Consider the following 13623-nt stretch of genomic DNA (forward strand, 5'->3'; position numbering starts at 1 on the left):
ACCCTAACCCGTATCTGTGTGCTGAGGAATGACCCTGCTGTTGACATCATTATCTATGTCAAACACCAGGGTCCAAAAGGTTGGGATGGAAGAGGAATGCGTTGGCAACAACTAAATCTGGGAGAAAAAGGGGTAAAAAGCAACAACAAAAAAGGGGAAATAGATTTGGCTGTCATTACAGTCTTATCGCTGGTATCAGGAAGTTGTTTGGTTTTAGGATTTTTATTTTGGTTCATATGGGCTTTAATTCTCTCAGAATTCTTGCTCCATGAAAAACTATGTTCCAGTTATACTGTATTTCCCCCAGCGTGGAATGTTATCGGCTAAAATGCAAACAACACATACTGTAGGTAGCCACACCACACACATACACACGACTCACTGTTGGGCCTCACTAGTCTCATGCGCCAGACTGTTGACTCACAACATTTAATATGCTTCCATCAGAGGCACTGCATTGATCTGGGACTAAAGCAGATGTCGGCACTCGGCAGTTGCGTAAGTTTGTCCTATACTATATATACTATACTACTATTTATGCTTCAACTAAAATTAGTCAAAGCATATCATTGCTGTCAGGCAGAATTCTAAGGTTTCCAACCAGCAGAGACGATATATGATCTGCTGCTTAGCGGGAATGGAAATTCAATATATTTGAAAGACAGACCGGAAACTAATTTTTGTGTATTACAGCAGTGTTTCTCAACCTTTTTTCTGCATGGGCACACTTTTCATGTCCCAAGAATCCATGGGCACACCAACATAATATGGGGTGTAAATATCGTCACTGTCGGGAAGAAACCTTGTATCTCCAAGTATCATCCAAATTTGTATGTTTCTTCGCAAAGCCCTGCTTCATCATACAAGGCTGTCGCACAACAGTAGTGAAAACAGCATATCTACAAGCACACAACGCCTCGCGGTGCGAGGCGTTGTGTGCTTGTAGATCTGCTGTTTTCACTAGTTTAAATCATTTTTAAAATGATAAATACAATACTGGCTTTCAAGCAGTCCCAAGGGGCACACTTGACCCTTCTCAGGGGCACACCAAAGGTCCCCAGGCACAGTGGTTGAGAAACACTGGACTACAGTACATGTACAGTATGTAGTACAGTAATCTTTTCTATGAAAGCCAAAGGTGTAAGCTATCAAACCGTTTTGGAATTTTCTTTCTAGCTGCTACAGAGGATGAGTAATATGTTTTCCACAAAAACTGGGTCATTTTCAAATCAGACTCAGGCCTAAATGGGTTAAAAACAAAATATATTTTCATGGACGAAAATGATGAACAGGCGACGGCTTCTGTTCTTGGCTTTCAGGAGCCGTAGTTCAAGACTCAATGTTGCATTGAGACGTTTTGGGATAGTTCTCCTGCTATGCAAGACTAGGGCCTCACAAACACACACACGTCCCACCGTTGTGCCTAATTTGTGCTCTGCAGTGCCACGGAAATAACAGACCTACAAGCTCAGTGCGGAATCGGGAGTCTCACTCACACACAGTCCAGGTCCTCACACACACACACAGAGGGCCTCACACACACACACACACACACACACACACACACACACACACACACACACATCTGACTGTTAGGGCCTCACACACACACGTCAACACAGATGCTCTTCTGCTTCTCCAGAGGCAGAGTCTCGTCCGTCATCTCCTCCCCAGCCTCCTCCTGCTCTGATTGGTCGCAGAGCGATGGATGGTGCAGCTCCACGCAGGCCTTGTAGAGCCCCGCCCCCAGGACCCCGCCCACCAGGGGGGCTACGACGGGCACCCACCACCACGCACGTCCAGCCCTGTGTGTGTGTGTGTGTGTGTGTGTGTGTGTGTGTGTGTGTGTGTGTGTGGAGAGAAAAGAGAAAGAACGATAGAGGAGTATCTCACAGAAGCCACTACCAGTTTGAGGTCTTTTTCCCTTCACATCTAGCCTACTGTACAATATACAAATGACAAAATCATGGGGTAAAAGAAAGGTTGCCGACCCCATGCGCTATAGACAGGCGCTATATTTCATGGAGGCCACTAAGGTCATGGTCGCTGTTGCCCCTCAGTTTGGCCTTGTGCCCCTCAAACCAATGACATGACCTGAGGCCACAGTGGCCTTAATGTTCCAGCTGACTGTACCACTTTCTCCTCTGTCTCTTTCTGGTCAATATGTAGACAGTAGACACCAGTGTCTCTTTCTGGTCAATATGTAGACAGTAGACACCAGTGTCTCTTTCTGGTCATGTACTGTAGACACCAGTGTCTTTAGTTGAGATTCTGAAATCTTAACTCCCCGAGTCCCCATCTTTAAACCAATCCAGTGACTTTGCATGGATTAATCAGATTGTAAATACCATCATTTATCTATTTCACTGCAGATTAGGTTATCATCCCTAACCCTTAAATTCAATAAATTCTTTCAATTGACTAAAATCTTGTTTTATTTGATGGCCTTCCTGCCCTGGCATTTGGCCTTTGTGCCCTCAAAAAATGGACAACACCAAAGGCCAAGTGGCCTTGCCCCTAAAATAATGAAATTCCAGGCCTATGGCTCTAGATGTACCTGAAGACGTCCATCCCCCATCCTGACTATAAACATACCTGAAGACGTCCATCCCCCAGCCCGCCACGGCGGTGAACAGCCTTGGCGCCAGGTCTCTGGTGGGGTTGATGGCGTAGCCGCTGTTGCTGCCCAGCGCCAGGCCGATGAGCAGCACCAGGAGGCCCACGGCCAGAGGCTCGCTGCCCCGCGCTGCAGGCTGGTTCCTCTGGTCTGCCAGGGCCAGGAGGCACAGCAGCAGCATGGCAGTGCCAAACACCTGGCACACACACACACACACACACACACACACACACACACACACACACACACAGAGCCATCAGACACAGCAGCAGCATGGCAGTGCCAAACACCTGGCAGAACACAGAGATAATCACACCTTCACACTGCACAGGCCTGGCTGGCTGGCTGTCTGTCTGTCTGTCACAGTCATTATAAGCTCCTAATTATTTGAGGTAAAAGCAAAGGTTTTGTATGATCGCCATAATTGAAAGATTATGTTCATACGTTTTCGAGGATTTTCAAATGAAAAAGCTCACAATGTGATGCCATGCAATGAGCAGGGTTGTCAACACTCCTGGATTCGGCAGGAGTCTCCTGAATGTTGACCCCATCTCCTGCCCTGCTCCTGAATTATCATTTCTCCTGAATTTCTCCTGGATTGGGGGGTTTCTGTAGCTTTGCGTGGCAACACGTGTCATTTCTCCTGGATTTGGTATCAAACTCCAATAATTCACCAGAACACAGGAAATTTCATCTACTATTTTCAAAATGTTCCGGGGGTTAGGGTTATCAAAATAGCAAAATTCACCAGAACACAGGACAATACATCTACTCCGTTAAAAAGTTTCAGGGGGAGGACGTTCAGACCCCTGTTTAGGGAGTTACACGCCCCAAACTTCCCCCCAAAATTCTCCTGAATTCTGACTGTCCAACATTGCCAACCCAATGAGTAGTGAGCTTGCAGATTATTACTGCTAAAAAAAATGTTGTCATTTCTAAGAAATGCAACTTCTGTTTACGAATAAGCCTACAAGCCAAACATAAATGTTCCAATGTACAATGCCAAAGACACAATTATATCATTAATTGCAAATTAATCGTCAATTTCATGAACCTTACAGCCCAGCCCCTAACCATCACACACATTGTGTAAAACATGTATTCTAAAGCAAAGCTTTAGTGCTGTGTGTGCAGTGCGTGTGCGTGCATGAGTGCTGTGAGTGTGATGATGATGATAGTGATTTGTTTGCAGGCCTTTCATGTTATCATAAGCCTATAAATGTCCACCTGGTCGATGAAGCCAGTGTGTACAGGGAGGTATGGTGCAGGCCAGGGTACAGGGAGGTATGGTGCAGGGTACAGGGAGGTATGGTGCAGGGTACAGAGAGGTATGGTGCAGGGTACAGGGAGGTATGGTGCAGGGTACAGGGAGGTATGGTACAGGGTACAGAGAGGTATGGTGCAGGGTACAGAGAGGTATGGTGCAGGGTACAGGGAGGTATGGTGCAGGGTACAGAGAGGTATGGTGCAGGGTACAGGGAGGTATGGTGCAGGGTACAGGGAGGTATGGTGCAGGGTACAGAGAGGTATGGTGCAGGGTACAGGGAGGTATGGTGCAGGGTACAGAGAGGTATGGTGCAGGGTACAGAGAGGTATGGTGCAGGGTACAGGGAGGTATGGTGCAGGGTACAGAGAGGTATGGTGCAGGGTACAGAGAGGTATGGTACAGGGTACAGGGAGGTATGGTGCAGGGTACAGAGAGGTATGGTGCAGGGTACAGAGAGGTATGGTGCAGGGTACAGGGAGGTATGGTGCAGGGTACAGAGAGGTATGGTGCAGGGTACAGAGAGGTATGGTGCAGGGTACAGGGAGGTATGGTGCAGGGTACAGAGAGGTATGGTGCAGGGTACAGGGAGGTATGGTGCAGGGTACAGGGAGGTATGGTGGTATGGTGCAGGTACAGAGAGGTATTGTGCAGGGTACAGGGAGGTATGGTGCAGGGTACAGAGAGGTATGGTGCAGGGTACAGGGAGGTATGGTGCAGGGTACAGAGAGGTATGGTGCAGGGTACAGAGAGGTATGGTGCAGGGTACAGGGAGGTATGGTGCAGGGTACAGAGAGGTATGGTGCAGGGTACAGGGAGGTTATGGTGCAGGGTACAGGAGGTATGGTGCAGGGTACAGAGAGGTATGGTGCAGGGTACAGGGAGGTATGGTGCAGGGTACAGGGAGGTATGGTGCAGGGTACAGAGAGGTATTGTGCAGGGTACAGGGAGGTATGGTGCAGGGTACAGGGAGGTATGTGCAGGGTACAGGGAGGTATGGTGCAGGGTACAGGGAGGTATGGTGCAGGGTACCTACCTGGTCGATGAAGCCAGCGTGCACAGGGAGGTATGGTGCAGGGTACAGGGAGGTATGGTGCAGGGTACCTACCTGGTCGATGAAGCCAGCGTGTACAGGGAGGTATGGTGCAGGGTAGGTGGCAAAGATCCCAGCTGTGGCCGTTGCTCCGGTCACTGTCAGGTTCCCTCCGCTGAAGTCATGGATGGCATCTGTTATAACAGTACACTTAGTCAGGGGTGTCACCACATTCTGGGCCCTGGGTACAATAGTGCAAGGCCGGCCTGAACCACTACCTCCAGACAAAGTAAACATTTGTCTAGACCAGTATTTCTCAAACTTTATCATGTCAACGACCCCCTAATAAAAATGTATTTGACCGTGAACCGGAACCTTATCGCCCCACCCCCCCCCCCCCCCCCCCCCCCCCCCCCCCCCCCCCCCCTCACTCACACTCACCACACATCACATTGTAACACGTTGTGAACCTGTATAGGGTTAAAGTGGTGTGATTAAACTCAATGCTATATATTAACTTAGCTGGGGACCCACTGGAATTCTCTTATTAAGGGACATGCTCCACACACTGCAATGGTTTGGGGCCTCCCCTCCCCTCGCCCCCCTAGTGTGTGTGTGTGACGTGTGTATGCTCCTCCTTACCGTAATAAACCAGGTAAACGGTCCTCCTCCTTACCGTAATAAACCAGATAAATGGTCCCGGGCGGCCAGGAATGAACCCAGGACTGAGTGAAGACATACAGCGGCAGCAGCCTCCACGCCAGACGGCCAAACACACACATGGTGAAGGACACTGCAGCGTTCATATGAGCTCCTGGTACCATGGAAGAGAAGAGAAACACACACATGGTTCATATGAGCTCCTGGTACCATGGAAGAGAGGAGAAACACACACATGGTTCATATGAGCTCCTGGTACCATGAAGAGAGGAGACATGTCACAATCACACAGTCACTTTAACCCAGTGGTCTCGAAATACAATTATAATGTAGGCATTTTGATCTTATCTAGAGCGACTTACAACATAAGGCAACCACAGAAAGCAGAGAGACAGTGTGTCTCAAGAAACTAGGATCCCACGGACCAACAGTATAGCATCAGTCTACGCTAAACAATATACTATCAAAATAACAATCTGTACATTTAAACACCAGGTAAACAATGACCCTAGCATCTGTTTAACCATTTAGAATACAGTACAATGTATGTAGGCTACAATGCACCACACCGGCCTAACCCATCATTTCCCCTCTGCAATTAGTCTAGAATGCTGCTGCCAGAACATGCAAACTCCACACAGAAAGGCCCATTCGCCAACCACACCCAGGGTTTGGGCACTGTGACGCAGAAGAGAGAACAAACTATCAAAATAACAATCAGTACATTTAAACTGACAGGATGCCAGGTAAACAATGAACCTATCATCTGTTTAACCCATTAAAATACTTTAAAATACAGTAATGCACTATACAACAGCCTAACCCATAGAAATCCATTTCCTGTCCGCAATTAGTCTAATGCTGTCTCTGACTGGCCCTTTTGCCAAGCCCATCTAAGACAATGGTTCTCAACCTTTTCAAGCCGTGACCCCCAAAATAATCATATTTTCATGGGTTCCTCCACCCTGACAAGCACTAAGAGTTGAGGCATTACATTTTCTTCTACGGTTCTATAGTGAGAATAGCAGATCTACATGCTCACAACGCCTCACAACGTGAGGATAGATCGGCTATTTTCACAATTTCTGCCTCTAATATTTCACAATTTGGCCAAGTTTAACTTAACTCATTTTAGAGGTATCAAAAAGTCCTTAAATTGTCACTTTAGAAATGTGCATAAACCCTCTACACTTAAACTTCACGTTGGGTTGTTTACTGTTGAGTGAGAAAACAATGTTGCACATTAATTATCAATTAAGTTAATCGTAAAAATAAATAATAATAATAATAATTTGGCGACCCTAGTCGCCCAGTGGCAATACTATTTTTGAACATTTCTGAAAGATCTTGAAAGTGTTGCATTATACGAAATAGTTTAAAAATTACTGATTTAGAAGGCAAAAATGTGTATAATGGGCCTCAGGTCTTAATGGGGAAAATGCATTCTAACTTGCATTTGTAACATTGTGGTAATAAATCCCTATTAGTCAATAATGACCCACCTGAGACCTTCCCTCCAACATGGACTCCCATGGCCACGCCCAGTCCAAAGCCCAGGTTGATGCTGATGTAACTGCCAAACACTCCCTGGCCAGTGACCACCTGGGCCACAGAGCCCAGGCCAAACACCTGGGAGAGGATAGGAATCATCTTTAGTGTCACATCACAAGTTTACATGTGAAAGGATCACCATCATCTTTAGTGTCACATCACATGTTTACATGTGGGAAAGGATAGGAATCATCTTTAGTGTCACATCACAAGTTTACATGTGGGAAAGGATCAGAATCATCTTTAGTGTCACATCACAAGTTTACATGTGAAAGGATAGGAATCATCTTTAGTGTCACATCACATGTTTACATGTGAAAGGATAGGAATCATCTTTAGTGTCACATCACATGTTTACATGTGAAAGGATAGGAATCATCTTTAGTGTCACATCACATGTTTACATGTGAAAGGATAGGAATCATCTTTAGTGTCACATCACATGTTTACATGTGAAAGGATAGGAATCATCTTTAGTGTCACATCACATGTTTACATGTGAAAGGATAGGAATCATCTTTAGTGTCACATCACATGTTTACATGTGAAAGGATAGGAATCATCTTTAGTGTCACATCACATGTTTACATGTGAAAGGATAGGAATCATCTTTAGTGTCACATCACATGTTTACATGTGAAAGGATAGGAATCATCTTTAGTGTCACATCACATGTTTACATGTGCGGAGAAAGGGGGGCAAGGGGAAAAGACGGAATCAAAAGGTAAAAAGGTATACACATATTTACACATACTGTAGCATATCAATCCGTACATTACATGGGGTATAGACCTGTGGTTTGCAACCTGTCTTTCAAGATCAAGGTCTTTTTTTATTCCTTAAAAAAAGAAAAAGACCAACTGCATCAAACGTAATCAACAGACTATAAAAACTGGTCAAACATCCAAACTACAAGCTCACAGTGCATCGGAGCATCTTTAGACTGTAAAGCTGTTATCCGAGATAACTGTCACTCTAACATACAGCCTGCCCACATGATAAGTATTAATGAAGATATCAGCAGAATGCTGCAATAGTGATATCATGTTAGAGGGACAAATACAACTGTCACTCTAATATGCATGATGCAGCCATTCATGATATTAATGGAGAAATCAACAGAATGCTGCAATGCAATGCCATCATTTATGTTGGACAAATTCTTAAGAAAAGCATGAAGTCATCACTCACAAACTACCACATGAACCCACAGTATTCACTTAGTAGCAAAAATAGCCAGGCAAAAAATGTGTCGCGATGCATTTTGACTTTGTAGATCTGCTATTTTTGAATTTGGATGCTGAAAAGTAACATTGGACATACCGTACAAGGTTTCCTCAAGACAGCAACAAGCTACTAATATATACGCTGTACAGTTTAATATTGTACATGATTATTTATTATTTTCATGTGTTGTGATTTATTTATTAGAGGTCTTAATAAAGTATGCCTACTACTACTACATTCAGGGATATTAGGATTTCATATTCAAGAGATGTTATTGTCACAAGGATGTACGTGTACGGGCACATAAGTCTAGAAAAATCTTCTATAAAGGCAGCAAAAGAGTGTTATTCATCTTAATATTAACTGTGGGTATTCAGGTTAATGAAGTCATTGGCCTCCTTTCCTATAAGCACATACACAGCAGCTGTAATAATCCCCCAAAGTTAAACCTCCTTAAAAACTGCATCGTGCCTGCTGCACAACACGTGACTCCATGTGTATGCACACAGTGGTGGAAGAAGCACTCCATGTATTTGTACTTGTTAAGTAAACGTATCAATAGCATCATGTCGAAATTCTGTATGTGTAAAAGTGTGGTATTCAAAATGCATTTGAGTAAAAGTGCAAAAGTATTGGCATCTAAATCATGCTGGAAGTCGACTTCAGGGGTCTTCAACGTTTTCAGGCCAAGGACCCCTTAGTTGAGAGAGAGATGAAGCAGGGACCCCCATAACCTTATATAGATTCCATATAGTTTCATTGTTTGACAGCACAATTGTCAGTGTATTTTGGATTCATGTCAATTTGTGTTCTCAGATATTTAACCACTTGAACCGTCAATACTCACTAAACTTGACCTTTCATTGTACTTAGTCTGCTCTTTTTCCCCTCTATACCAAAGTCCTTTGCCGAAAATAGCCGCAGCGCAAGGCGCTGTGAGCTTGTAGATCTGCTATTATAGTTCTCAGAATATTCACACTAGGGTTCAAGTTGTTAATATATCTCTCACTCAAAGATTTGGAGGACCCCCCTGTAGTAACTCTGAGAACCCCCTAGGGGTCCTGGACCCCCTGTTGAAGACCCATGGTCTAATTTGTGTGTGTGTGCATGCATGCATGCATGTGTGTCACACAGCTGTCTAAGTTTAGGCTTTGATATGACAGGTGGCTGACACGTGACTTGTGCAAACCTCAACAGCAGTGCCATGCTGTTGAGACAAGCCAGCGTTTCCAGAGCAGAGGGGACCACGTTATCACCTGGTCACCGAGTTTGACGTCTGTAATCAACAGCACATGGTGTTGACAAAGACTGTACCGTGAGTAATCCAGGAAAATACATAAATAGATCTGTATGTCAGCAAACCTATGATATCATTATCACCACTTAAATACCCTACAGCACTTAGTAAACTGGAACTTGGCTCTGTACTCATAGATCTCTCGTAGACAAGCAGATCTACAAGCTCACAACACGTCACGTTGCGATGTGTTGTGAGCTTGTAGATCTGCTATTTTCACCCATGAATGTGGATGCTGGGTTCGAGTAGTCAAGAGCCATAAGCAGTTGCTGTTGTTACATAGATTTACGCTGAACCTCACGATGCTGTGGCCTGTGTGTACACAGCCCATGCATGTTGTGTAGTAAATTCCAGCCTGTTGTAAATTCTTCGCATAATGTCCTGCATGGGTGTTAATCTAACCCACATGGTCCATCATGTGGTTCCATTTGTTCACACTCCGGGGTCAAACGACCACTCAGGATTTGGCATTAAGGTCTCTTACCATCATGACATACATGCACAGGGTCTCACATTAAGGTCTCTTACCATCATGACATAAGTGCACAGGGTCTCACATTAAGGTCTCTTACCATCATGACATACATGCACAGGGTCTCACATTAAGGTCTCTTACCATCATGACATAAGTGCACAGGGTCTCACATTAAGGTCTCTTACCATCATGACATAAGTGCACAGGGTCTCACATTAAGGTCTCTTACCATCATGACATAAGTGCACAGGGTCTCACATTAAGGTCTCTTACCATCATGACATAAGTGCACAGGGTCTCACATTAAGGTCTCTTACCATCATGACATAAGTGCACAGGGTCTCACATTAAGTTCTCTTACCATCATGACATAAGTGCACAGGGTCTCACATTAAGTTCTCTTACCATCATGACATAAGTGCACAGGGTCTCACATTAAGGTCTCTTACCATCATGACATAAGTGCACAGGGTCTCACATTAAGTTCTCTTACCATCATGACATAAGTGCACAGGGTCTCACATTAAGGTCTCTTACCATCATGACATAAGTGCACAGGGTCTCGGCGAGTCCCACTCGGAAAACCTCCTTCCTGATCCAAGCCTGCAGTCCGGATTTGCGGGCCTTTTGAGGACCCTGAAGAGTTGCTGCTGAGCGCTCTCTCATTCTTCCTTCTGTCTTCTTTTACACCCTTATTTATTAGTGTTGACTCTCGGTCGTTGCTCTTTTCCAGTTCAAGTTGCTAAAGTCCCTTCAGTTGACTGTAGAGATTTTTATATATTCCACAAAAAAACACGTCACTTTTTTGCTGACCTCCTCTTCCTTCCTTCCTCTCTGGCTCTCTCTCTCTCTCTCTCTCTCTCTCTCTCTCTCTCTCTCTCTCTCTCTCTCTCTCTCTCTGTACCCCATGAAGTGTGTTCAAATGTGAAGGCCCCTCAGCCCCCTCCTCGCTGTGACACACAGTCACACACATCAGGGTGTCCAATAGTTCAACGTCCCTGACTCAGCTAACAGGGGGAGAGAGAGAATGCTGCAGAATAACATCCTACAGGATCCTATAGTATACTTTCTGTGATTAAGAAAGCCTTTGGTTACAAACATATTATAGGGTATGTTTTGGTGTGTGAATGCAATGGTGCTAACTGTGTGCAGTGATGGAAGAAGTACAGTACTCACGTGTTTTACTTGAGTAAAAGTATCAATACCACTATAAACAGACGTCCCGTATTCATCAAAATATAATATACTTAAGTACCGAAAGTAAAAGTATTCATTCATTGTGCAGAATGTCCCATTTCACAAGTTAAAAAAAGAAAACAAAAGTTTGAAAATGGCCAATCTACAAGCTCACAATGCATCGCATCGTGACGCATTGTGAGCTTGTAGATCTGCTATTTTCAAAGGGCTGTGTTACTAATAATAATCTACAAAGTAACTAGTAAGTAAAGTTTGCATTTAATTGTAGTGGAGTAAGAGTACAATAATTTCCTCTCAAATGTAGAGGGGTAGAAATAGCAGTATTGCAAACTGTAAATACTGAAATACTGATCTTTAATGTGTACATGAGTGCAGTATTGAGCATGTGTAGTTAGCACAAGGTCATTGCTTCCTGTAAGAACGGTATTTTGGCTAGCACTGTTTATGGCAGGGTGACAACCAGGTCAAGGATGTCTCTGACTCATTGCCAGAGGTTTTGTTCCTGTTGGCCAGCCTGGGATCCCTTCACTTCTCAGGGTTTGATCCGGTCGAGAGCGGAAACCACTCCACGCAGGGCCGGATTTATAATAGGGCTTGATGTGCTGAAGCACAGGGCATCAACAACCACAGGGGGCACCAGAGGATCAACTGTAAACAAAAGATATTCACATGAGCTAAGCTAACCAGGGCTTTTAGTTACTGGACTGTCGAAATTGTAGCTACCTGATACTGTATACTGGTGGAGAAGGGGGGGAAATCAAACCAAGTTTAAAGTGAGCGGTGGTGCGTGTGTGTGTGTGTGTGTGTGTGTGTGTGTGTGTGTGTGTGTGTGTGTGTGTGTGTGTGTGTGTGTGTGTGTGTGTGTGTGTGTGTGTGTGTGTGTGTGTGCGCCAGCGGCTACCACAGGTCAACAGCAGGGGGGGGGGGGGGGCACACCAAACTAGGTCCAAGCACAGGGCACCATGAAGGGTAAATCCTGCCCTGACTCCACGTCATGTTGTAGTACTCAAAGGACTACAATTTGGCCGGAAAGATCAAACCGGATTCATTTTTAACCCAAAATAATTCAAGGACATACTTTTAGGGCCTACCTAATAAACCCCTTGATGCGGCTTAGTTTTGCTTTTGGAAATTTTGTTTGGTATATGCATATTTTAGTCCAACTGGTAGCGACTGGCAAGACTACACTAGGCTACTGGAGCATTTTAATAGGGAACGGGGATCGTGTCACGCACGCGCGCTTCGCGCGCGTGCGTGACACGATCGACAGCCCCTCCTGCCTCATATTAGTTCCCGCGGCTATGTTCCTGTGTGTTTTTTGCTGGGAGAACTTGTCACTTCTGTTTTTTGCACTGACCAATGACACTTTTGTTTAGCTCTGCACTTTTAAGAAGTATTTAAGTGTTATTGCAGGTCAAATTGCAATTACACAGTTTACAGTTTAGGCATTTAGCAGACGCTTTTAATCCAAAGCGACTTACAATTAGCAGATAATACATTACTATAATAACAAGATAACATGTCAGAACATCAACAACAATATAACAAATGCATATGAATATCAATCTAAAACAATAAAATCAGTAAAGAGAAAAAAAAAGAAAAGAAAAGTTGACTAGCTTCATGTATGGTCATTCAGTTGTCTCTCTAGGCTAGGGTTTATAGAGTGTAGGGCAGGCAACAACATACAGCCCAAGGACAGACCTTATACCTGGCCCTCCATGGAGCATCTCACGTCCAGGGGCCATGCATGACAGCATGCACATTTCATGCTTTCACGTGTTTGCATTGAGGCATCAGTGAACTAGAGCTTATCTCAATGGTCTGACTCCAAATTAAGAAATGCACCATTTTGCAAACTGACCATGCATATTATGTTGTGTGGGAAAACATAGCTAGAATAATTGTTTCCTGATTTTCATTAGTTTTATGGTGGCCTATTAGTAAATTGACTGAAACACAGCTTTCTGCCTCTGTCTGTCAAGGAGATCCAACTTGACACATTTCACTGTCAAAAACACTTCTGCCAATCCCTCTTGGAACCCATGAGAGAGCAAGGCCTCCCTCTAGTGGTTCATACGTGTATTACATTGGTTATTTTTGCCCTATTATGTATTAGAATGGCTTGCAATGCACTACATAACCACCAGGGAGCGCCCTGTGTTCAACGTTGTTGTTGTTGTTGTTGTTGTTGTTGTTGTTGTTGTTGTTGTTTGTAATCATGGCTTGGCTATATTTCTATATTTTATTTATATAGCACTTATGTAATTTAAGCACGAAAGACAAGTTTGATTTACGAATT

The 13623-nt window shown here is 44.3% G+C and overlaps 1 protein-coding gene across 5 annotated transcripts; it reads right to left on the reverse strand.

The window, feature by feature from the left end:
* Positions 1–1258: 1258 nt before the first annotated feature.
* Positions 1259–10997, reverse strand: aqp7 (aquaporin 7). Of its 5 annotated transcripts, none has more exons than XM_080727577.1 (7): positions 10662–10997; positions 7077–7203; positions 5591–5728; positions 4990–5108; positions 2865–2907; positions 2596–2767; positions 1259–1805 (listed from the first exon to the last, which is right to left on the reverse strand). In XM_080727577.1, the coding sequence occupies exons 1-7, from the start codon at positions 10788–10790 to the stop codon at positions 1601–1603; spliced, it is 933 nt and encodes a 310-aa protein (XP_080583703.1). In that variant the 5' UTR covers positions 10791–10997; the 3' UTR covers positions 1259–1600. The 5 variants fall into 5 exon arrangements, with proteins under 5 accessions (XP_080583703.1, XP_080583701.1, XP_080583699.1 ...); XM_080727574.1 differs by lacking the exon at positions 2865–2907 and having other exon boundaries at positions 1513–1532; positions 1600–1805; positions 2596–2813; positions 4918–5108; XM_080727575.1 differs by lacking the exon at positions 2865–2907 and having other exon boundaries at positions 2596–2813.
* Positions 10998–13623: the final 2626 nt, after the last annotated feature.

This window comes from Nannobrachium achirus (genome assembly GCF_963921795.1).
Source record: "Nannobrachium achirus genome assembly, chromosome: 6".
Classification (NCBI taxonomy): domain Eukaryota; kingdom Metazoa; phylum Chordata; class Actinopteri; order Myctophiformes; family Myctophidae; genus Nannobrachium; species Nannobrachium achirus.

Excerpts from the sequence above, each read along its gene's own strand:
- aqp7 (XM_080727573.1), bottom strand. The coding sequence starts at position 10,790 with ATGAGAGAGCGCTCAGCAGCAACTCTTCAGGGTCCTCAAAAGGCCCGC. Across the intron at positions 2,814-4,917 it reads ACGCTGGCTTCATCGACCAG|GTGTTTGGCACTGCCATGCT; the intron begins GTAGGTACCCTG and ends TGTGTGTGCCAG. Across the intron at positions 1,806-2,595 it reads TGGGGGATGGACGTCTTCAG|GGCTGGACGTGCGTGGTGGT; the intron begins GTATGTTTATAG and ends ACACACACACAG.